Here is a 22,798-nt window from a genome sequence, read left to right on the forward strand (position 1 = left end):
AGTACCGGTACTGCTTCGGACGGTGCGCGCTGCATTCGTCGTCAGGGCACGACTTATCTGTCGAGCTACTGTTCATCCGTCCTTGAGATTGCCACGCCAACTTCGACTACTGTTTCGACTTACACCGCCACGACATATGAAGACTTTACTACAACGACAGGAACTGCGACGATCACTGGAAAGCCGACTACCGATTCTGTGACGAGGTGAGATGTCTTCAGATCAGGCGGATGTGAGCATGTGTGCTGACAGAAACAGAACGAACACGATCAACTCGACCACGTAAGGCCAACAGCTGATGTGACCAGCAAGCACCTACTAATTCTTGACATCCAGAACACTCACCGAAGTCAGCACCGAAGTAACGGCTACAATCACTTCCTTCAATGCCACTACCACTACCACGTCCACTAGGTATGTCCATCCGTGACCTACTTGCTGAATATGATATCTGACTTTGTCCTTAACGCGAACAGCTTCCAATATGTCTACACTTGCGGCAGTGGTAGTTCGTCGAATGCTCTCAGCTCTTCCAACGCTCTCAGCTCCTCGTCGTACGCTCTCAGCTCCTCGTCGTACGCCCTCAGCTCCTCGTCGAACGTCCTCAGCTCCTCGTCGAACGTCCTCAGCTCCTCGTCGAACGTCCTTAGCTCCTCCTCGTTCGCAGCTGGTTCCTCTAGCAGCATGCCGCTGGTCACCGGCACCGCATGGCCACCAGTTGTCAGCTCCTCCAGGGGCCCATGGGGCAACCATTCGATCTCAGCCACCGGGTCCGCGTACGGCGCAGGGTCCGCATACGGCACTGGTGCATCTTCATTGTCACTTCTTCCATACAGCGCGCACATCGCCGAGCGTGCGTTGCCAAGCAAACCACCCTGCGTGAAGAACTATCAAAGGGAATACGGACGACAGGGTGTTCGAGACGCATGCGGCTGCTTCTCGCTCCCAACTCCGGCAACGACGGTGGTTACAGTGACGAGCGTTGATCCTTCGAATACGGTCACTTCGACGATTTCATTCGAAGTACGTTGACTCTTCTTGCTCCTGATGGTTTCTGGTGGCTAAAACAAAAGCAGGTTGAAGCCACAGAACGGGTCAGGCCAACTATCACAGAAACGAGCCTAAAGACCACCACCGAACGCTTCACGACTACAGAAATGTCCACGACTAGCGTACGTACTACCTTTCATACAACCTCATCCTCTGCTAACGCTGCAAAAGATCGCTCGAACCGTCTACAGCACCTTCACGCAAACCAAAGTCATCACATCCGTCATCGCAACCTCCTCCACCGCCCCGGCAACTTTCAATATCTACTACGTCGACTCGACCGACAACTCCAGCGCCCCGCACAACAACTTCTTCCAAACCGTTCGCGCCCCCGGCCACGGCATCGTCCTCGCCAACGACGCCAACGCCGACAGCTTCGGGGTCGATTCTCTAGGGCGTCTCGTCGACCTCACTCTGGGCTTGTTCATCTCCAGGAACACCGACAACGTCTACCCCTGGGAGTTTCTAGTCGCGCGAGCAGAGTCTGCAAACACCCCGATCTGCTCGCTGTGCAATGGGATCCTTTCATGTGACTATCCGGGCACGGTTGGGAATACGTTTGCGATTTGTGAGGGGGCTTTGGCACTAGGGATGCCGGATGTGTTCCATCATGATCTTGGTGGGGATGGGGATGGGGATATAGACTGTAGGGCTATTGCTCTGCAGTTCAAGTAGTCCCGATGGGAGAGGCAGGGACTCAGAGTGGCCATATCGCTGGAAATCAGGATCGAGGAGGGGAGAGGTCTGTGAGACTACCAGGCTCTGTGAGATACGTTTCCTTTCCTCGAGGCACTCGGTGGGCTGGTCGCCTTGCTCACGCAGGAGGCCTAGAGACCTGAGGACAGATATTCAAGCATGGAATTACTATCGCGCAGAGCGTGTACGGAGAGAAGCAGTTTTAAAACAACATAAGAGCAAAAGGCATAATACAAGCATCAGAGCTCGATTGGCGGACGGCCACCAAACATGTACAATCTGCCATAGGATGTGAGCCTATCTTGCCTATCTGGATGCAATGTAGCCGCATCCTTCACGTTGCAGATCGATTGCACTGCCCTCTACGTTGCCGAAGATATCTCCTACACTGACGCCGCAATCGGAGGCTAAAGGCTAAGGTCGTTGGCCGACTGAGCCGTGCTGCTGTGTTGCTGTTGACGAGCTCTATTCTACCCGCCTTGTACTCCAACTGTAAAGGCCTAGAGAGAAGCTTCGACGATCCGACTTGTAGCTCACCCAACTCTACTGTCTGTACTCATCAGAATAAAAAGGCTTGTTCAGAACTGCTCACAGCCAACGAGTATATCTAAGCCATGTCGACCACAACAACGACCAGTGTCAACGAACCTGCTACCACCTCCGTCTTGTTACAAAACGGAAAGACGTTTCAATACACATCGAACGAGCCCACCTCGCTGGAGCAGATACCAGTGATCGATATTGCCTGCATCTATAGCGACAAGCTCGAGGACCGCAAGGCTGTCGCTGAGGAAGTGCGAAGGGCTTCGCACGATATTGGCTTCTTCTACATTGTCAACCATGTGAGTTTATCGTTCTCCGCAAGAGTGAACGAGCGCTAAAATCCTTGTTCAGGGCATTGACCCTTCCTATAAAGAGCAAGCCTTTGAGAAGGCGAAGTTGTTCTTTGAGCTACCAGAGGAGCAGAAGATGGAGGTCTTCACAGGCAGAGTGCCAGGAGAGTTCGTCGGCTACCATCCGATGGAAGCCTACAACCGCAATCAGTGGAAGCATCGAGGTAGCGTCCGACGAACGGCAGTGGTTTCTGTATGGCGGCAGTAGCTGACCGGCGGCAGACTTGAGTGAAGCATTCAATCTCGCCTATGACGCTTCAACGGACCCGGAAGCTGTCGATAAGGATGAGCCTTCGATCAGCATATGGCCATCCGATCAGCCGGAATTCAAGCAAGCCATGTACGGCTATCACACGCAGCTCTTGCAGCTTGCCAGGCGTTTGACAAGGATATTTGCACTGGCGCTGCATGTGCCAGAGGATGCTTTCGATGAGTACATTAAAACTCCGGAGGCTGGCATGAGGATAATTCACTACCCAAGCCAGGAGAGATCGAGGGATGACCAGCAGGGCATCGGTGAGTAACAAAGCATCCACCGGATGGAGCGAAAACTGATCAGTGCGTTTACAGGCGCTCACACCGACGTCGAATGCTTCACAATCGTCACCCAAGACGACTCTGGAGGCCTCGAGGTCCTCAGCAAGCAGAACTCCTGGATCAGAGCGAATCCAGTCCCCGGATCAATGTTGGTCAACATTGCAGACTGCTTCATGAGGCAGACCAACGACTTCTTCGTCTCGACCGTCCACAGAGTCATCAACCAAAGCGGCAAGGAGAGATTTTCCGTGCCTTTCTTCTTCGGGTTCGATAGGTCTAAGGTCCTTGAGACTGTGCCGACTTGTGTCAGCGACGAGAATCCGGCCAAGTATCCCGCGATGACGGCGGGAGAGTATTATGCTTGGAGGACGAACAGACAGAAGAGCGATGGGACCAAAGGAGAGAATGATGCCTCGAAGCAGTAGTGAGAAGGTGACATATCCAACAGATCTTGCAGAAAGTACCCACTTCCATACCATCGTCGCCGGAGCCTCTCGTTTCTGGTCGTCGCTCATAAGCACCAAGCGGTCCGCAATGCTGTCGACTTCGCACGAAGCCATTCCAATGTCTTTCAACCAGTAAGAGGTGGGTGTGAAGACTCCTGGGATAAGAAGCAGCAGGCTGGAGGATATCGGTCTATCCTCATCCTTGCGCCCAACGCAGCATATCACTCAACTTCACCGGCTCCAACATAAACGACGCAACGGCTGCCCTCCATGCCCACTTCTCGGTAGCCTGCACGCGAGCTGCTTCTGAATCCCGCCAGGCTTCTTCCTCGCTGCGTTCCATATCCGCGCCACCCTCCGCAGGAGCAGACATCATCACACTTTTGCAAGACTGCTTCTGAGTCGGTCCCTGAGGAGTCATCCATTGAGTGGTCCAAGCACCATCGTCCGGCCAGACCCCTTTCCGCACCACTTCAGCTTCTACATTGCAGCAGCGCCAACCGCGGAAAACGTCGTAGATCCCCACGCCAGGTGCTGGACTGTGAGCGCGCCCGTGAGTGTGGAAAATTACACGGAGCTCCCTCACCCTTGGTCGTGAATCGCTGTCCCCGTAGACAGGATGTGACGGCGCCGTGTTGACGACAGCCCGCATCCACTTCAAGAAAGCTATAGTGAGGACCTGCTCGCCAGGATCGTGTGGAACGACGACCTCGAGCGTCAGGCGCTGTCTCGCTCCACGCAGGATCGGAGGCAGGGCGTCGCGGACACGACTTAGTTGAAGACTTCGACCTTGTCGGAGAAGCTCCCATCTAATGTCCTTCTCGTAAAAAGATTTCTGCCCTACTCCGATTACGAGAGTGGGGCCATGACGGCAGAGTCTGTGGAGAGTAGGGACAGCGTCGAGGTAGAATCTTTTGCTCGTCTGGAGAAGGCTGGTCGCTGGGGAGAATAAGTAGTGATAATTGAGACCATTGTACAGAGCCCAGCCGTATTTGGGACGGTGTTCGATGCGGAGGGGTCGGGGTTCCATGTTGGCGAAGACGAGTTTGTAGATCTCAATTCTGATTTCGGAGGGGAGGTCGAAGAATGTTGTTCTTTGTGGCGGACGCTGTTCAGTGAAGGACGAACGTGGGGTGTGGTTGGCGGACATTGGAGCGACGCGTCGAGTCGGACGAAAGTATCTTGACATTCATCTGATGTAGTATCAACATATATATCTAGAATCGCTTTGAACAGATTGCGTCTGAAGAAAGCAGTCTCCAACAGGCATCCGCAGCTAAGCCACTGCCAGCTGGTCACACCGACAAGGCTGCCAATAAATAGAACTGAATTGCCTCAGGCTCGAAGTCTGTGCTGCCACCAGCTTCAAGCAAAGGCTACCTAGCAGACGACCTTCAAGCGCCGACGTTCTCGTCGAGAAAGTTGTTGACAACGTTGAAGAAGCCGGTCGCATTGTGGTGCAAGTTCATGCCATGGCCAGTGTCGGGCTGGATGTACGTCTCGAATGGCTGACACCTTGTCAGTACCCGAACTACAGCGCCCGAGATTTGAAGGCACTTACACTGGCATTCTTAAAGTACGGCTTCGCTTTGTGCAAGACCCCGTGACACCAGCTCCCGCAGAAGATCTCATCGTACTCGCCGGTAATCAGCTGCAACACAAACCATCAGTCAGCGTATGAGATCACATCGAACGTTAAACAACCACATACCAGCGCCGGACCCGTCCACGCAGGCGCCTTCGTCGGCGAGTTTGTGATAAGCTCCATAATCGCAAACGGGAACTTGGTCGCCTCGGCCGTCGCCAGCACCTCGGGATCGAACGCGGGATAGTGGAAGAAGCCGTACTGGTTCACGAGTTCGTCGGCCCAAGTGATCCAGCCCTTGTTCTTGTACGCTGCGAACCGTTTTGGCTGGTTCTCGATCGCGAGGTGGAAGCTTGTCGCGGCGGCGAAGTTGATGCTGTAGGTCAGATCCGTGCTATAGCCGGTCAGGACGATGGTGTCGGAGAGCGTGGGGGCAATGGCGGCGAGGACGTTAGTGATGGCGGAGCCGAAGGAGTGGCCTGTCGTCGATTTCCGTTAGCCACTGTTGTGGAGAAGTTGGGTAAGCGAGCTTGACACACCGACATGAACGACCTTCTTCGGCACAGCAATCTTCTTCCCAGCAGGCTTCGAGAGCCCACCCTCACGGAGCAGAGTCGTCAAAGCGACCAACACACCCGTCTCAGGCCCGAGCTGCTGGATCGTATAAGGGCCCCCGATACTCGACTTGCCATTCCCCAGCCTGTCATACGAAAGCGTAGCGTATCCAGCAGCAGTAGCAACCTTGACATAATTGTACTTGCTGCCATGACCACCAAAGTGCCAGTACGAATGGTCAAAGCCGAGACCGTGGGTCAGGATCTGTACAGTTGTTGGCTTTGCACCGTCCGGCGTGCAGTAGTGAGCAGCAATCGTCGCTTCGACGGTGGTGTTGACAGCATCGCCGATTGGAGACGGGCCGTCGGCAGCATTGCGTGCGGTGAGTCCGGTGAGGAAGGCGGCGCTCTGGTAATGGTTCTCGAATTTCGGAAAGCTGGGAGGGAAATATGAGGCATTGAAGGTTAATGGGACATCGAAGTCGATGCAGGAGTAAGAGGCAGCTGTTAGGCCGAAGGTCAGGAACGTTGCAATGAGTGGATTCATGTTGAGTCGCTGGTGTGGTAGTAACTATGGTGCGATGCAGCTGCCTCCATCCTCTGGCAAGCCACTGGTATATATATGTCGAGGCGATCAGGTGAATGGGAAGCTATGTAATTCAGCTAGCCTCTCCTGCAACCATGTCGTCGAGCAAGGGCATAACTGCCGGGTAGGTTTTAGATTAACGCCGCAACCGATTCGGAGGTATTTGTATAAGTCCATTGGAATGATTATCTGATACCAAGGTTCAGTCCAGGGTTCTGCCACGCTATGTCGCTTGTTGGTGATGACTGATGCAGGTTGCAAAAAGCTTCGCATTCCAATTGCTGGACTCTGGTCTGTCCATCGTACAATGCGTTGTTTGCATCAACAGCATTTTGCTAGATGCGACACCGTGACAGTATGGCGTGCAGATGTTGGCAGACAGCAATCGGATAGCCCTCCACATGGCGGTCAAGGCTGCACATATCGGGGGAATCTTTTCGCGGGCTGACAGTGCCAGGCAAGATCGTTAACGGTTATCGTCCGTGGCGGACGAGTTGTAAGCATCAGAAGCTTAAATTTATACGCATCGTAAGCAGACCGTCGGCTGCGCGGGTCCGAGGCTGCAATCTCGACGAGCTTCCAGTTTGCCTTGTTCCCATCAAATGCAAATCGTGCGAAGGTCGCCCAGAGTTTGTCATTGTTAATATGGCCAAGCAAGTGAGATTCGATGCCAAGTTTGAGATGATGACCGCGACTGAGGTAGGGACCATGAGTCCCATTCAATGCCAAATAAACCCATCGGCGCCGACCATGACTCAACGGTCCTTACTCGTTTCTCCTTCCTGATGGACACGAATGTCCATGTCGTTTCTGAAAGCGACTGACGAAAATACCGTGACGGTTTCTGAAAGGACTCTGTTTGCAAAGCGGCGGGGCATGAGGCATGGGCATCAATGCTTTTGCTTCTCACTATCGTCTCCCTTGGATCCTCGGTCGGCAGATTTGTCACTGAATGCGGTCTGTTCTGATCGTGATGGAGAGGCTTGTCGTTGATCAGTTGCCTGCTTCTCCGGTTTTCGAGTCGCGGTCGCGCTGTCAGGATGGGTGAAGAAGTGCCCAGTGAGCTCGAGAATCCGCTCCTCAGCCACGGCAGCAGCGTTGCGGTATTTCGTCGCCATACCGGAAGACGGTTGTGAATTTGGACGTGGTAGATCTGGATGATGGAGAGAGTGAGCGGGCCGTTTGATCGAAGGTGAGAGTGATGATTTCGTGTGCGGGGCAAGCTGTGGACAGCAACGCAGATTTGAAGCTCATTGCTTCATCAGACGAAGACGAGGGGTGCCTGGACCTACATTGGAAAGTAGAAACTCACCCAGAAACACGTTGAAGCCGGTAGATTATCCGCGTCGCCATCACCATCATGGACGGCACCACTTCACCGGATCAACAACCAACGTCGAACCCTTCAGCAGGCCCATCAGCCAACATCGTCTTGAAAGCAGCAGGCTTCAACCCCCTCTCCCAACTCCTCCCCAACACCACCTCCGACCTCCACACCTTCCACCCCATCCTCCCAGAATCCCACAGCACCCGCCTCCTCTTCACCGGCTGGTCCTGCACAGCCTTCCTCGCCGACAACACCCTGCACATCCAAGGCCCGGAGCCCCTGACCCAGTCTCTCGACCTAGACGTAGCGACGACCCTGCATTCCGCATTCGGCGACCACGACCGGTTCCTCGGGTGTCTGAGCACCACCAACGGGGCCCTCTACCTCCTCGACCCCACCGTGAACCGCTTCGAGCGGCAAGGCGACGACGACTCGCCCCGGCTCGGCTTTGTAGCTCTCGCCGGCAACGGCGCACTCGCTGCCACGATCAAACAACTCCCCTCCAGCAACCTAATGCACCTGCTCTACTTCCCCACTCTCCCGGACTTCCTCGCCTGGTTCACCGACCCGCCGTCAGTGCAACTAGACTCTTCGACCCAACATTTCCCTCTTCCAGGCCGGCCGAGCCAGCTCGTCGCTGGCGCCGGAACTTTCACGCTCTTGATGGAAAGTGGTGAAGTGTACACCTGGGGCGATCCGCGATACAGGAGTCTTGGACGGGATATTGCCACTTCGCCAGCAGAGCAGCCGGGGCCGGTGGAAGCGCTGGGTGGGTTGAAGGTCGTCAAGGTCGCTGCTGGGGGTTGGGTGAGCGGGGCGGTGAGTGAGGATCGGGCGGGGTATGTGTGGGGGACTGGGACGCTGGGGGAGGAGAGGACGATGGCGCCGTTGAAAGAGGCGGGTGGAGAGGTGGGGTTGGTGGAGATCGAGAGTGCTGGAGAGGTGGCGGATGTGGTCGATTTGGCGGTTGGAGAGGGGTTTATGGCGGCGGTCGTGGAGGGTGGGACGGTATTTGTTGTTGGCGGGAATCGGTGCGGGCAGTTGGGTCTGGGAGAGGGAGCGCCGGAGTTCGTGGAGGAGTGGACTGAAATTTCGGATATGCATGACGTGCAGAGCGTCGTCTGCGGTCCCAAGGCCAGCCTCATATACCAGAACCCGCCACCATGAATCCTTTCTTGCCTTCTTCTCACCTTATCCCAACCACAAACTCATATCATGCCTCATCAATTCATCACCCTCAAAAACCCAAACGTAACATTAACCAAAAACCCGCCCAGCACCGCCACCTGCCTCCTCCGCGTCCACACCCCCTCCTCCCTCATCAACCAGAACATCGCTCCGATGGGCCAAAAGAACCCCGTCAAATTCCCGTACAGCATGTCTTCGAGCCCTCCTTCGTCTTCGCTCACGAAACCACCTGCTTCGTCTCCCGCAGGGGAGTGCCCGTTGTCCAACCACCGCTCCTCGAGCGCCAGCAGTTCGGGGCCAGAGGGCATCGTGTCCGGCGTATGCGTGTGCGATTGGATAGCGAGGAACTGGCTGCGCAGCGTCGCGACTTCGGCTGGTGTGAAGCCGGTGGTGAGGAGACGGTCGAAGCCGCGGGGGGCGGGGGTGGTGGTTGTCGTTGGGGCGGCATTGTCTTCGGTTTGGGAGACGGCTGCTGTGGTGTTGGAGAGGAGGGCCGCGTCGGCTTTGGCGGCGAGTTCGGCTTCGGAGGCGAGGTCGGAGGGGGTGAGAGGGTCGCCTATGGAGCAGTGGATGTAGACTCGGGGTGTCTGGGCAGGTGGAGGACGGAGGGGCCGTTTGCCCTTGGCCTTCTCGCTTTGGGCGGCATTGTTGGGAGGTGGTGGTGGAGGGAGGGTGACGTGTAGTGTTCGTGATAGGGTTTCGCTGTCAAGCAAGACTTTGCCAGAGTGGATCAATCGTAGTCGGCTCGAGGAAGCTGGCGCGTCGAGATGGGAGCGGATCTGCTGTTTCAAGGACAGCGCTGACGTCGTCGCCGGGTCGCTGATGGAGAGGATGACGTCCGGGTTCGAGGTCGAGAAGCGTATGACCAGGTCCAACGGGGTGTTTGTTGCGGCCATTGCGGCCTACATCTCTGAGTCGATCACATGCAATGAGGGGGACGTGATGGGAAGACGCGGAGTGCTTTGGGCCGCTGACTCAGCTTGACGAAATCACTCTGACATTCATCAAGTACATGTAGTCTAACCATCAATCTTGCCAGATACCTAGTAGTGAAATAACCTCTGACTGACAGTGCCAGTCCATTGAGGTTGACCGTACAACCGTCGTGAAGCCACTCGAACAACAACGACCTCCAACAACCACAAGCATCAACCAACGATATCGCCCTCGAACACCAAACCCCCCTCATCCACCAGCTCCCTCCATTTTTCTCGCAACAATGCCAATAACCCACATAGTCCTCTTCGAATTCAAACCCACCGTCCCCCACGCCAAAATCCGCGAAGTACATACATCCATCTACCCCTCCCCCAACCAGCCCCCATACTACCTAACCATATTGACCAGCCCTCTAGGTGTCAGCGCACATGCTCTCCCTCCCGCAAAAATGCCTACACCCCACCACCAACGCACCCTACGTCCGCGGCTTAGGAGGCGGGCGGGACAATAGTCCGGAGGGGCTTCAAGTAGTGATCTCTCCATCTCCCCTTCTCCCTTGCGAATGATGGGCTAATGAGGGGTGATATGGCAGGGTGCGTTCACGCACGCGTTCATAAGCCAGTTTGAAAGCGAGGAGGATCGGAAGTACTATCTGGAAAAAGACCCGGCGCATTTGGAGTTTGTGCGGGGATTGGAGGGGGTGGTGGAGAATGTGCGGGTGGTGGATTTTGAGCCGGGGGTTTATTGATGGATTGTGAACGCTTCTTGGGAAGCGTGGGATGAGTGGGAATGTTGAATCGAGTTGTTATAGATGTCTATACAGTGAGCTGACGCTCAAACGCTCGAACGCTCGACAATTGCCGTGATGCAGACATGAGGTTCGTGACGGCGGTTTGGGCCATCCGCTATGAAATGCTAAATGACTCTCCGCAGCCGCATTGTTCCGCTGTCAGATCCGTTAGCATTGTCCTCTCTCCATAAATGATATGGTGGTACTCACTAATATTCGGATTCCGGAACACAAACCTCGCCTGCAGCTTATCCTCCACCCAATCCATCTCGCTGCCAATAATACTGAACAGCGCTTTCGAGTCGATCAACACTTTAACGCCCTCTTGTTCCACCGTCTCGTCGAAGGATCCCGCTTTGTCCACATATTCGAGGTGATAGGCCAATCCTGAACAGCCTCGGTTCTTCACGCCTACCCGGATGAGTTTCGACTCCGGTGCGTCGGCCAATTGATGTAGCTGAGAGATGGCGGTTGGTGTGAGGTTGATGGGCGCTTTGCGGGGCCGAAGTTTGGATTTCTTCTTGGGAGCTGGTTCGGGTGGTGCAGTCGTTTGGGAGGGAGGAGACGGCTGTTCGTTGCCGGCGGTTGTGGGTTTGCTCTTCTGTGCTTCCACCTCCCGCTCACTAGTGTTCTGTCCACTGTCTTTCCGCTCCCAAGGCGCTGAGTGTGGCCAGCTTTGTTGCTGCTGATGTTGCCCGGCTATGCTGGTCTCGGGTATTCCCTCATTGCGTGGCGGAGGTGGCATCTCTGGCTCTAATGTGTGCGGTCGTGCAGTCTCGGTCATGAGTGGTCTTTTCGAAGACTGCCGAGCTGGCGTGAATGAGGAGAAGGGGCATCTTTGTGCTCGTACGCATCGAGCGCATCGTCGAGAGGCGGTCGGATGAGAGGCGAAGCGGAAGACGGTGCTGAGGAGCGGCGTCGGCGTTCGGAGGGTGGCCATGCTCGAAGATGTGATCCAGTATTATGGCCGTAGTTGAGTGAGAATTGTTACGTAGGTGAGATGTCGGGTCGTGAGAGATGGTGTTGTTGGAGATTGAATGTTTCTAAGCACAGCCGCCGGTGATGTAACAAGCGACGAATCGGGAGCCCGGCATTGTCAGCCGGCTTTTGGTCACGTGCGGAGCCAAAGCCGAGAGCTTTCGCGTCCAACTTCCGCGTCGTCGAGAGAAGTTTTGGGCGCGCAACACAGCTTCAACAACACCGACATACAAGGACCGCACCGACACCACGAAGACCTACAAAGCTCAGCGAAAGAGACAGCCGACCTCTCGATCGGACAGGCGCATCTCCTCACCACCTCCTCGCCGGCCACGGGCCCTCCTCTCTACCCACAATGGCATCCAACGGCACAAACGACGCAGTCATGGCCTCCACCCCCTCTAAACCCGCCACGACCGACCCCTCCGCCGTCAGCATAAGCGAAGTCCGCCAGACCAACACGCGCGAAAACCGCACCGCCGCCCACAGCCACATCAAAGGCCTCGGGCTGCGCTCAGACGGCTACGCCCTCCCGGACAGCCATGGCTTCATCGGCCAGACTTCCGCGCGAGAAGCGTGCGGTGTCGTCGTGGACCTCATCCGCTCGAAGAAGATGGCGGGCAAAGCTGTGCTCTTAGCGGGCGGACCAGGGACGGGCAAGACCGCGCTCGCGCTCGCGGTGTCGCAAGAGCTAGGGACGAAAGTGCCGTTCTGTCTGATGACCGGGAGCGAAGTCTACTCGGCGGAGGTGAAGAAGACGGAGGCGCTGATGGAGAATTTTCGGCGCGCGATCGGGTTGCGGGTGCAGGAGCGCAAGGAGGTGTATGAGGGGGAGGTTGTGGAGTTGACGCCTGAGGAGAGCGAGAATCCGCTTGGTGCTTATGGACGGACGATCAGTCATCTGGTGATTACGCTAAGGAGCTCGAAGGGGACGAAGAAGTTGAGGTTAGATCCCAGCATTTACGAGGCGGTGCAGAAGGAGCGGGTGAGGGTGGGGGATGTGATTTACATCGAAGCGAACACTGGCGCGGTCAAGAGGGTGGGGAGAAGTGATGCGTTTAGCACGGAATTTGATTTGGAGGCGGAGGAGTACGTGCCGGTGCCGAAGGGCGAGGTGCACAAGAAGAAGGATATTGTGCAAGATGTCACGCTGCACGATTTGGATGTCGCAAATGCCCGACCGCAGGGCGGACAGGACGTCATGAGCATGATGGGGCAGTTGATGAAGCCGAGGAAGACGGAGATCACGGAGAAGCTGAGAGGGGAGATCAACAAGCTGGTGAACAAGTACATCGACCAAGGGGTGGCGGAGCTGGTGCCGGGCGTGCTGTTCATCGACGAGGTAAAGCCAACAACCCAACATCATTTCACGCTTTGCTGACCTTAGATCCTCTCAGGTCCACATGCTCGACCTAGAATGCTACACCTACCTCAACCGCGCGCTCGAATCCCCTCTCTCCCCCATCGTCATCCTCGCCTCCAACCGCGGCCTCACCCCCATCCGCGGCTCGCCCTCCCTCGTCTCCGCCCATGGAATCCCACCCGACCTCCTCCCCCGCCTCCTCATCATCCCCACGCACCCATACACCGCGACCGAAATCCGCAGCATCATCACCATCCGCGCGCGTCTTGAATTCGCTACCCCGACCTTACCGACTTTGTCCCAGGATACTGAGGCCGCGAAGAACCAGATGCTGAAGGTGTCGGCGAGTCTGTCTGAGGAAGCGCTAGAGGAGCTGACGCGGCAGGGGACGAGTGTGAGTCTGCGGTATGCGCTGCAGTTGCTTGCGCCGGCAGGGATTTTGGCACGGGCGAGGGGGAGCGAGGGTGGGTTGGTGGGAGGAGAGGATGTGAGGGAGGCGACGGGGTTGTTCTGGGATGCGGGGAGGAGTGCGGAGAGTTTGAGGGGTGGGAGTGGGGGGGAGTTCATTTCGTGAGCGTTGAGATGAAGGATGCAAGAAGACGTTCTGCCTTGTGTTGGTGCGGTTGCGCTGAAGCGCCACGCTTGCATGGACTCGATTCTGCTGCTTGAGAAGGTTCCTACCACAGCGGCCGTCGAAATCAATCGCTGGAAGCGCACCGGCCTGGTCGAGCTGCTCGGTAACACTAGCCGTTCTGTGCTGGACTCGCAAGCGAGGCGATGTACGATATCTAGAAGGAAAGATGAGTGCGGCTTTGATGCTTTAGCGGAGGCGTTGTCGAAAAATCCATTTGCCCTCATAATCTTGCGCCTGGTTTCGCAATGCCGCTACAAAAATCAACGGCCTTTCTTACAGTCCGCCCTTGCACGCTATGGTGATATCCAACCACGCCAAAGGCCATCGCCATTCACAACCGGCTCCTCTCACCTAAACTTACTCACAACCACCGCAATGATCAAAATCACCAACACCGTAATAATCGCAATCGTCACAATCTTATTCGTCGCCATCCTAACACATCTCGTCAGCACATCAAGCTCCCTCTATCCCCACAAACTCGCCGGAACCCACCGTCTCGCCATCCCCTTCAGCGTCTTATTACTGCGATCAGTATACCCCTCACTCTCCAACAACGTCCCCCTCGTATGCTCAATCGTCTCCCTCTGCCTCCCCAAATCCGCCAGCGTATTGCGCCCAATATCCTCCGTCTCGAGCGCGATCCGCTGACTCTCCCGCAACCGCCCCGAACTCCTCTCCAACCGATCCGTGCCAGAAAGCAGTTGCTGTCTCTGCTCCACCCCAGCATCCCCGCCGCCGTTCTCGCCGGGGTTATCCGTATACCGTCCCCCAAACAATCTCGCGCGGTCATCGCTCTCCAGCCCCTTTAGCTTCCGCTTCAACGCATCGACATCGCTCTCATGGTTCCGAAAGCGCTGGTTGACTTTCTGTTTCTGCACTGAAGGGATATTCTGCTTCTCCAACCGCATGGACCCGAGCAGCTCGTCGGCTTCTTCTAGCGCGCGGGAAGTTTGGGATAGAGTGGCTTTGCGCGGTTCGGCGGTGAGGGTGGGAAGAGAGTCGAGTTTTTGCGATATGTCGGCTGTGACGAGGCGGAGCTCGGCTTCGTAGGAGGAGAAGAGTTCGCTGCCCGGGGGGCCGTCGAGGGGGTTGGCCATGGTGAGGAGATTGGAGTGGGTGGTGAGTTGAGTTCGGAGCTGTAGTGGATTGGTGGTGTTCAGGTAATCGATGCGGTTGTTGGAGTGGCTACTTGTAGAATGCTGTGGTAGTTAGTCGACTGAATGTCGTTGCCTTCTCAAACGATGACAAGGTGTAGGTCTAGTTCAGCCGGATGTGGCTGGCTTGCGACCACGTGACTCTCGGATCTTGCCGACTTCATCTTGTGATCCGAGGAGGTCGATGTTTCTAACTTCCTTCATTTTTCTACCCGTCCTCGAAGTCCAGTATACACAGACTCATAGGTCAGGCAGAGGTGTTGAGAGTCAGCACATCATCAAGTCGTCTTACCGGCTTCCAGGAGACAGCGTGGAGACGCAGGTACACTTTTTCTGGAAACGGCCCGCTGCTGCAGAACCACCAACGGTCGCTACGTAATGGAGTTCTAGACGTTCGATTCTTTATTCGCCTTCTTAATCATACATACTCAATATCGAACTTCCCTTCTCTGTACGCCGTAATTTTGAGAAACAGCACCACAGTCTGTGGCATAATCGCTCGTCCGCCACCTGCTCGCAACACATGCTAACGGTACCTCGAGGATACGCTGCGACGCATTCGCGAAACGTATCGGATCCAGTGAAGATGCAGCCAAAAGGGCCGCAGAAGAAGAAGGTGGCCATCGTTGGCAGCGGATGTGCTGGCTTGGGTGCCGCATGGGGACTGAAGGGGACGGAGTATGAGATTCATCTGTTCGAGCAGGAAGTGAGTGTTGACCATCGTACTGTCTTTCCATCCGTGTATCTACACTGTAGCGAGTTCTTGCGCAACAATATACACAATAATTGCTCTGTGCGGGTTCCAGATATCAGAGAAGAACCACAGTCTTACATCTCTTCACACAGGACCGCCTCGGAGGCCACACGAATACCCAACCTTTCAACACCCCTCATGGCAACATATCGGTCGACACAGGCTTCATCGTGATGAACAGCGCCACATACCCGAACTTCATCAACTTCCTCAAACACTTGAACGTGCCGATCGTACCAACGCAGATGACCTTCTCCGTCTCCCGAGACAGCGGCAAATTCGAATGGAGTGGCGATGGCAAAGGCTTGTTTGCTCAACGGCGCAACTTGTTCCGCTTACGGCACTGGCGACTGATATTCGATGTCATCCGCTTCAACCAGTTTGCGCTGGACTTGTTGTATACGGAAGATGAGGAGGCGAAGAGCATCACCATTGGGACGTATCTGCAACGAGAAGGGTACTCGGAGGCTTTTCGGGATGACTATCTGATCCCCATGACGGCTGCTGTGTGGAGTACATCGCCGGACAAGGCGAGTCTGGAGTTTCCGGCGCAGACGCTGGTACGATTTATGTGGAATCATCATCTGCTTTCTACGCTTGCTGCGAGACCGGACTGGTATGGCTGGTGTACCTCTTACTGAAAACAAGTAGATTGCTAATCGGTCATCAGGTTGACTATACCCGGCGGCTCAAAGCAATACATCGATGCAATCGAGAAGGACCTTGGCTCCCAACTGCACATACACCGAGGCTGCAAGGTCACTGGCCTTGTTCGGCCGCCTCAAGGCACCAAAGACTCTGTGGCAATGGCCTGGAAGACGGCGGATGGAAAGAGGACGGCGGACTTCTTCCACCATGTTGTGCTAGCCTGTCATGGCGACCAAATATTACCTATCATTGCCGACGACACCCAGCTCGGCAACATACAGGACGAAACGTCCTCCATGTCCGACAGTCGAAGTTTCGTCTCAGCAAAGTCCCACCTCAGCGACCCAAAGGTACTTCCACCACCCCTTAAACCCTCCACTACACTTTCCACGTAGCTAACACTTCACAATAAGGGCTCCGCCACCCCCCTCGAACTTTCCATCCTCTCCGCCTTCCGCACAACCGCCAACACCTGCTACCTGCACTCCGACCCAACCCTCCTCCCCACCCGCCCGGCAACCTGGAGCAGCTGGAACTACCTCATCGCCTCGCAACCCTCGCACCTCGCCCACCCCGCCGGCGTCAGCCTCACCTACGACATGAACATCCTCCAGCACATCCCGCGCAACAAACACGGCCACGTGCTCGTGACGATGAACCCGCCCTCCCCTCCTCGCGCGTCGCTGACGCAGGGGCGGTTCGAGTACCGTCATCCTCTCTACACGGTAGAAGCGGTGCGGGCGCAGGAGAGGTTGGAGGAGATACAGGATACGCGCGGCGTGAGCTACGCTGGCGCGTGGACGAAGTATGGGTTCCATGAGGACGGGTTCAGTAGTGGGTTGAGAGTTGCGAGGGAGCATTTGGGCGCGGAGTTAGGGTTTGGCTTTAAGGATGCGACGTTTAGTCGTGGGCAGAGGCCGGTGATTACTGGGTGGGATTATTTGTTAAGGATTGCGATCATGGTTGTTGGGATGTTGATTGTGTTTTGGGAGCTGGTGGGGAGCATACCGCTGGTTTGGATACCCTTGAGGTTGGCGGTGGGGGTGTTGGATAGGGTGTTGGGGGTGATGGAGGAGGTGGGGGTTATAGACTAATTTATGTCATTGCGTCTGGAATCTATCGCCACACGGCTCTCGTCTCTACCAGTCTATTCAACATACGCCGTATGCATCAGCAGTCCCTCCTTCCCTGCCTCAAGCTCCATCTCCACCCCATGCGCCACAAAAAACACCTGCCCCTCATGGAGCTCCACCGCCGACCCATTCGCCGTCAGCTTCGCTCCACCCCTCGTCGCAATCAAAATACTCGGCCCATCAACCGCCCCCAACTCCTCCCTCTCCCCACCCTTCAAACTCGTCTGCAACATGTTAAACTCACTCATCGGCGGCGCATACAACTGCGTCTTGCCCTGCCGTCCCTTCTCATACCCCTTCGGCCTCAGCATTGACTCCTCGGCACTATGTGGCGTGAACGTCAGACACTCGCAGAAGAGATCAATGCTGTTCCGCTCCGCGCGGGGACAGAAACCGGTGTTGAGCACATTGTTTGAGCGCGCCATGCACTCGATGATGTCGCCAGATAAATACGCGTGAATGCCGTCGGCGGGGATGTAAATGGCTTCGCCCGGTTGGAGCACGAGGTAGTTCATCGTCACCAGCGCGACCAGAATCCCCGGGTCGGATTTGTCGTACTGCTGCGCCAAGCGGGGAGCGAGTTTGGGAATGTGCGAGGAGTTCATCGAGCTGTACCGATCGGGCGAGATATGCGTGAGGAAGTTGTAAGTTTCTTTGACAGAGTCTTCGTCGGTCTCGAGCATGGTTTTGACGACGTGGCGGAGGGTTTGATCGGTGAAGGAGTCGCCGGCGGCGTGGGCGTTGCCGGGCATGAAGCGTTTGAGGGGTTCGAGTTTCATGAGCTCGGCGATTTCGTTGAGGGGTCGGAGACCGCAGAATGCTTCGAATTCGGAGAGCGCCAGAGCGATTTCTGGCTTGTGATTTGGGTCTGTGAAGGCCTCTGGTCGCTCCTTGTGCAGTTTGCTGGCACGTTCTATGTCCGGGTGCAGCTGCAGTGGCAAAGCCTTTGCGATGGAGAGGACCTTGGGGAGGTACATGAGCTTCGAGTGGCCGAACTTGTTCATCACATTCTCGCCGATCAGTTCTTTTGGGTTCCGGTCAAGGACATCCTGCAGGTCCTCGCCTGTGGAGGCGACGTATGAGGGCAGGACTGGATACGTTCCCATCCACATCTCAGCGTACGGCTTGCTCTCGTCGATCTTGAAGTCGCTCTTCGGTCCATCAAGCCATCCAGGCTGCTTTTCGCACAGTCTGGCGGAAATGGAGTTCGAGCCTTGTTTGCCCCAGGGATATGAGTTGCAGCTGCATTTGAGCTCGTAGATGGGCTGTGGTTTGGCTGCCATTTTCGATGGTTGTAAGGAAAGTGACTCCGATGATCTCTTCTTGGGATTAGACCGGCAACAGGAGTGGGAAACGGATTGAGGAAGGGATGCAGAAGACAGTTGATGTTGTCGTTGAAAGTTCAAATATCTTTAGCTCTGAGATCATGACAGCGTGGTCACGTCATTTCCGCATGCTCCATATTGGTGTTCAATGTTCATCTTTGCTTTCACAAGAGAAGCAGGGTGTCCGGCGATGCTACATGTAAGTACTTACGGACTCCGATCCGTGGCCTATATCCTGTTGTCGTCCTTGGTCGTCTTCGTGAGACCCCATCGATGCTGATGCGAGCGCTGGACGCGGTCTCCCGAGAAAAGACTTCAAAAAGTATGCAAATATTCAGTAAGCTCCAGATCATGCTCCAAGCATCCGCGACATGAAGCATCGAAAAGCAGATGCCACAGGTATTGCTGGTCCTGGATCAGGTGTTCGTTCTCCCGGCTAGCTGGAGATGGCAAGACATTGATGCACCTGCACGTGATTTGGCTTGGCACATCGAAAGAGGAAAAGCGTAAAACTTGGACCACAGCGAAGCACGACGACTCCAGGGAAAGACAACGACTCCCGCTCTGCCATCATGGAATACTATATACACTTCGTACCACACGACTATAGGCCTGGGAATACCGCCAACCGCCGCGGGAGCACATCTGGCGCCCTTCACTGCCGCCATGAGAGGGACTCGCGCTGTTGCCATTACGGAATGGTGTCATGCTCTACTATGTACGGATACCACGCGACGACAAATCCTGCATTTGCGAATACTGTCAGAAGCCCGGTCAATGAAGGCACGGGATTGCAGTCAAGCAATATGTACCCTTCTGGCTTCGTTGACCACGACACATGGCGGGTCATCCTGCTTGCGTTTGCTCGGGTCGAGGAGTCCTGACAGTATTCTCTGCGAGGATGACGGATCGCAGCAAGCAATATGGAATCATGGAGCCCGAAGTATGGTATGAGGAGCGCGGAGAGCGCCCTGGACGTTGGACTGCCAACTACATCTCATCTACCACTTTCACCGGACCCCTCTTCCATACTTATACACCTAACTGACATCTCCTTCGAAAACCAGCTCAAGCATTCGCTCTAGCCATCAGGGATTTCTCACCCTGTCCTGTCACATTCCGGCTATCTTGTGCTGGTACTTGTCGGGCCTCGATACAATGTGCAAGCAACGAGTTTGCACATTCACCCTGTGCAGCCACAAAATCACACTGAAGGTAATTGCTCCGGATCTCTGCGATGATGCCTCAAGTAGAGGGACTCCGTGCGATGAGTGCACCGTCGAGGAAAGGTTCAGTGATGATCTCTGCGCCGCATGCCTCCGCGGGCGTGAGTCTGATAAGCAAAGTGACACACGGAAAAGGAGCGCCTCGCGGCGCCAGCATTCTTCCTCCTCTGAGGAGACAAATCGGCACTCCTCATCCCACGAATCCTCGTCATCGACCCTTCCAGCATCACCTTCAGATCGTGTTTCAGGATACGCTCAACCACCGGCAAATGTTTTGGAAGTCATGAGAGCTCCCGAGACACCTGAAGCATTTCCGAGTCCAGCTGGAGACCGCGTCCTCATGGTTACCTGGCAGACCAACCCGACGCTGAAGCACGTAGCGGCAACGTAAGTTTTGCCGGCACCCATCACATTCTTCTTCGTGCCGTCACTTCTCGGCACGCAATTCCATCGGATTGCAATCGACGATGAGGCTCTTCGCTCTTCACCATCTGCCCCATTCATATTCCTTGGCAACATCCTTCCGTGGTTCATTGAGAAAGGATGGGTACTAATGTAATAGACAGGTACATTGCATTGGCCGGCACTCGGATCGACCCGAAGAGTCGCCACAGGCGAGACACAGACTTGTATAAGAAGACCAAGCGATTCGCTTTACGATTCGACCTGCTGGACGTTGCCCAGAAGACAAGCATTCGCGTTCCACTTCCGAAGGACTGCGCCGTTCTCAGCCCGGATTGGAGCGCTGATGGAAAGTTTTTTGCTTTCGAAAATGTGACGCCGAACGCTGTGGAGCTCTGGGTTGGCGATGGACACACGGGCGCCGTTCTCCGCGTGCCTGACGTTCGACTCAATCCGGCTCTCGATACTGAGCCCCTTTTCAGGAGAACCCGATGGATGCCAGACCAGAAAACTCTGATCGTGAAACTTGTTCCAGAAGGTATCCCTCCACCGCCGCCGAACCCCGTCATCTCACCCAGTCCTATCATTCAGCAGTCCAAGGGGGAGGTAAGCCTTAAGGACTCCTATGACCCTCGAGACACGCTGAACAATCCACATGACGAGGAACTTTTTGAGTACTTCGCAGCATCACAGCTTGCCTTCGTGGATGTTGAGTCGCTAGAAGTTCACTGTGTAGGTAAAGTTGACCTTTACGAACAGCTGGAGGTCTCTCCAAGCGGGCGGTACTTGTGGTGTGCCACCATTGGAAAACCGTACTCCTATGTTACTACCTATTCTCACTTTCCAACAACCATTACAATCTGGACTATCCAGGACCGCTCTACTGTCTTTGCGAAAACCGTGTCAACACCAGCACGACTACCGGGAGCAAAGGGTCGGCCGCCGGAAATCGTGAGGAACCGTGTTTCTCGATGGGGTTACTCATGGCGAGCGAATGTTCCAGAAATGCTTACTTACACCGAAAAGGTTGGCGAGCACTGGGAACTCCTGGGACTGGAGCCTCCATTCGAGGACCGGCGTCAACTGGTCAAATCTGACCGCACCATAGTCCTCACATACTGGTTTGAGAAGCCGAATACAGCGCTGATCAACGAATATGATGGTGACTTCCGAACGTACGTTGTGGATCTTGATCAGCCAAATCAGGCGCATGATGTGATATGGAGCTGGGCCTTCGACGATAAGTACAAAGATCCGGGTTCAATAGTCCAACGGCGGCTTGCCAACGGGTCTCTCGTGGTTCATCAAGAGGGAGACACTATTTTCACAGAAGGCCAAGGTAATTCGCCTGACGGCCGACGACCCTTCCTGGACGGGCTCGACTTGCAAACGAAGCAGTCTCGTCGTGTCTTTCGCAGCAGTGCGTCCTGCTTGGAGACATTCCTCTGTTTCACAAGCACAGAAAACGGCGTCCGGATTCTTACGACACGATCAAGCGCAGATGAACCTCTGAACGTATACCTTTTGAAACAGAGTGGTGAGGTGAGTGCTTCGGCAAGTGAGGCCACGTTGACCTTCTCGAGGGAGGCAATTACCGCATATCAGCATCCCGCAGCTATCGTGCGAACGATTGAAAAGCGGTTCGTCAACTATCAGCGTAAGGATGGGGTTAAACTATCCTTTACGCTCTGGACGCCGCCCGGTTATCAGTGGGGTAAGGAACTTCCTTCTCCTTGCTACAGCGTCGCGGCCATTGCTTTGTTGTGTTCTCATGGGCCTTTGTTAAGCAAGTACAATCTGACACTCACTAACCTAACTGACAAGGCACGCGATTGCCGACCATAGTCAATGGGTACCCGCTCGACCACGACGATGCTGAGTCCGCTGGACAGTTTGATGGGGAGGACGCCAACCGCTCAAGTCACGACATACATAAACTCCTCCCTCTTATGGGATATGCGGTCATTCGTGCAAAGTTTCCGAACGTTGGCCGGTCCCCCACGAAGTACGACACTCTGCTCGAGCAGATCGTTATGAACGCTCGGGCAGCCGTCAAAGAGGCCGTGCGACTAGGGGTGGCAGATCCCCACCGTATTGGTATCACAGGGTTCAGTCATGGCGGGCTTATGACTGCCCTCCTGTTGGCGCACACAGACCTCTTTCGCGCTGGCGTTGCCATGAGTGGGAACTACGACAAGACAGATACTGCATTCGGATTCAACACCGAGAACCGGACTCTCTGGAAAGCGCCAGAACTTTACCGGAAGATGTCGCCCTTCTTTATAGCCGACAAGATCAAGACCCCTCTGCTTCTTATGCACGGTGCGAGTGACCCGAATCCGGGCACACCGCCCTCCGCATCAAGGAAAATGTACGATGCTATTCGCGGCAACGGCGGGACCACAAAGCTGGTTATGTTCCCACATGAGCCGCATTACTATGCAGCTGGCGAGTCGCTCGAGCACTGTGTGTATGAGACGTTGACTTGGTTTGACAAGTACGTTCGGGATGCTGCTCCGCGCGAGGCCACGGCAGACGAGAGCGATGAGGTAAGCGATGACGATGATGACGATGATGAGTAGGGAGA

The 22,798-nt window shown here is 55.3% G+C and overlaps 13 protein-coding genes across 13 annotated transcripts; 6 read left to right on the forward strand and 7 right to left on the reverse strand.

Moving 5' to 3' along the window:
• Positions 1-488: 488 nt before the first annotated feature.
• LTR77_000437 (uncharacterized protein) lies at positions 489-845 on the reverse strand (the record flags this gene model as incomplete). The annotated part of the gene is made up of 1 exon (XM_064797703.1): positions 489-845. One exon carries the CDS (start codon positions 843-845, stop codon positions 489-491), a length of 357 nt encoding a protein of 118 aa, XP_064663937.1.
• A 312-nt stretch (positions 846-1,157) lies between these two features.
• On the forward strand, positions 1,158-1,725 carry LTR77_000438 (uncharacterized protein; the record flags this gene model as incomplete). Its single annotated transcript, XM_064797704.1, has 2 exons — positions 1,158-1,172; positions 1,222-1,725. The coding sequence occupies 2 exons, from the start codon at positions 1,158-1,160 to the stop codon at positions 1,723-1,725; spliced, it is 519 nt and encodes a 172-aa protein (XP_064663938.1).
• A 635-nt stretch (positions 1,726-2,360) lies between these two features.
• LTR77_000439 (uncharacterized protein) lies at positions 2,361-3,601 on the forward strand (the record flags this gene model as incomplete). Its single annotated transcript, XM_064797705.1, has 4 exons — positions 2,361-2,588; positions 2,641-2,803; positions 2,862-3,155; positions 3,210-3,601. The coding sequence occupies 4 exons, from the start codon at positions 2,361-2,363 to the stop codon at positions 3,599-3,601; spliced, it is 1,077 nt and encodes a 358-aa protein (XP_064663939.1).
• A 217-nt stretch (positions 3,602-3,818) lies between these two features.
• LTR77_000440 (uncharacterized protein) lies at positions 3,819-4,772 on the reverse strand (the record flags this gene model as incomplete). The annotated part of the gene is made up of 1 exon (XM_064797706.1): positions 3,819-4,772. The coding sequence occupies one exon, from the start codon at positions 4,770-4,772 to the stop codon at positions 3,819-3,821; it is 954 nt and encodes a 317-aa protein (XP_064663940.1).
• A 244-nt stretch (positions 4,773-5,016) lies between these two features.
• On the reverse strand, positions 5,017-6,308 carry LTR77_000441 (uncharacterized protein; the record flags this gene model as incomplete). The annotated part of the gene is made up of 4 exons (XM_064797707.1): positions 5,017-5,130; positions 5,184-5,273; positions 5,334-5,686; positions 5,747-6,308. The coding sequence occupies 4 exons, from the start codon at positions 6,306-6,308 to the stop codon at positions 5,017-5,019; spliced, it is 1,119 nt and encodes a 372-aa protein (XP_064663941.1).
• Positions 6,309-7,707: 1,399 nt separating this feature from the next.
• On the forward strand, positions 7,708-8,841 carry LTR77_000442 (uncharacterized protein; the record flags this gene model as incomplete). The annotated part of the gene is made up of 1 exon (XM_064797708.1): positions 7,708-8,841. The coding sequence occupies one exon, from the start codon at positions 7,708-7,710 to the stop codon at positions 8,839-8,841; it is 1,134 nt and encodes a 377-aa protein (XP_064663942.1).
• A 56-nt stretch (positions 8,842-8,897) lies between these two features.
• LTR77_000443 (uncharacterized protein) lies at positions 8,898-9,758 on the reverse strand (the record flags this gene model as incomplete). The annotated part of the gene is made up of 1 exon (XM_064797709.1): positions 8,898-9,758. The coding sequence occupies one exon, from the start codon at positions 9,756-9,758 to the stop codon at positions 8,898-8,900; it is 861 nt and encodes a 286-aa protein (XP_064663943.1).
• A 948-nt stretch (positions 9,759-10,706) lies between these two features.
• Positions 10,707-11,375, reverse strand: ISA1 (Iron-sulfur assembly protein 1; the record flags this gene model as incomplete). The annotated part of the gene is made up of 2 exons (XM_064797710.1): positions 10,707-10,747; positions 10,802-11,375. The coding sequence occupies 2 exons, from the start codon at positions 11,373-11,375 to the stop codon at positions 10,707-10,709; spliced, it is 615 nt and encodes a 204-aa protein (XP_064663944.1).
• Positions 11,376-11,924: 549 nt separating this feature from the next.
• RVB1 (RuvB ATP-dependent DNA helicase pontin) lies at positions 11,925-13,506 on the forward strand (the record flags this gene model as incomplete). Its single annotated transcript, XM_064797711.1, has 2 exons — positions 11,925-12,911; positions 12,967-13,506. 2 exons carry the CDS (start codon positions 11,925-11,927, stop codon positions 13,504-13,506), a joined length of 1,527 nt encoding a protein of 508 aa, XP_064663945.1.
• Positions 13,507-14,022: 516 nt separating this feature from the next.
• Positions 14,023-14,666, reverse strand: vti1 (t-SNARE VTI1; the record flags this gene model as incomplete). The annotated part of the gene is made up of 2 exons (XM_064797712.1): positions 14,023-14,084; positions 14,114-14,666. 2 exons carry the CDS (start codon positions 14,664-14,666, stop codon positions 14,023-14,025), a joined length of 615 nt encoding a protein of 204 aa, XP_064663946.1.
• A 643-nt stretch (positions 14,667-15,309) lies between these two features.
• Positions 15,310-17,219, forward strand: LTR77_000447 (uncharacterized protein; the record flags this gene model as incomplete). The annotated part of the gene is made up of 4 exons (XM_064797713.1): positions 15,310-15,429; positions 15,570-16,093; positions 16,148-16,475; positions 16,539-17,219. The coding sequence occupies 4 exons, from the start codon at positions 15,310-15,312 to the stop codon at positions 17,217-17,219; spliced, it is 1,653 nt and encodes a 550-aa protein (XP_064663947.1).
• Positions 17,220-17,272: 53 nt separating this feature from the next.
• On the reverse strand, positions 17,273-18,541 carry LTR77_000448 (uncharacterized protein; the record flags this gene model as incomplete). The annotated part of the gene is made up of 1 exon (XM_064797714.1): positions 17,273-18,541. One exon carries the CDS (start codon positions 18,539-18,541, stop codon positions 17,273-17,275), a length of 1,269 nt encoding a protein of 422 aa, XP_064663948.1.
• Positions 18,542-20,092: 1,551 nt separating this feature from the next.
• On the forward strand, positions 20,093-22,793 carry LTR77_000449 (uncharacterized protein; the record flags this gene model as incomplete). The annotated part of the gene is made up of 3 exons (XM_064797715.1): positions 20,093-20,196; positions 20,376-21,925; positions 22,036-22,793. 3 exons carry the CDS (start codon positions 20,093-20,095, stop codon positions 22,791-22,793), a joined length of 2,412 nt encoding a protein of 803 aa, XP_064663949.1.
• Positions 22,794-22,798: the final 5 nt, after the last annotated feature.

This window comes from Saxophila tyrrhenica (assembly GCF_035928015.1).
Source record: "Saxophila tyrrhenica strain CCFEE 5935 chromosome Unknown scaffold_1, whole genome shotgun sequence".
NCBI classification, from domain to species: domain Eukaryota; kingdom Fungi; phylum Ascomycota; class Dothideomycetes; order Mycosphaerellales; family Extremaceae; genus Saxophila; species Saxophila tyrrhenica.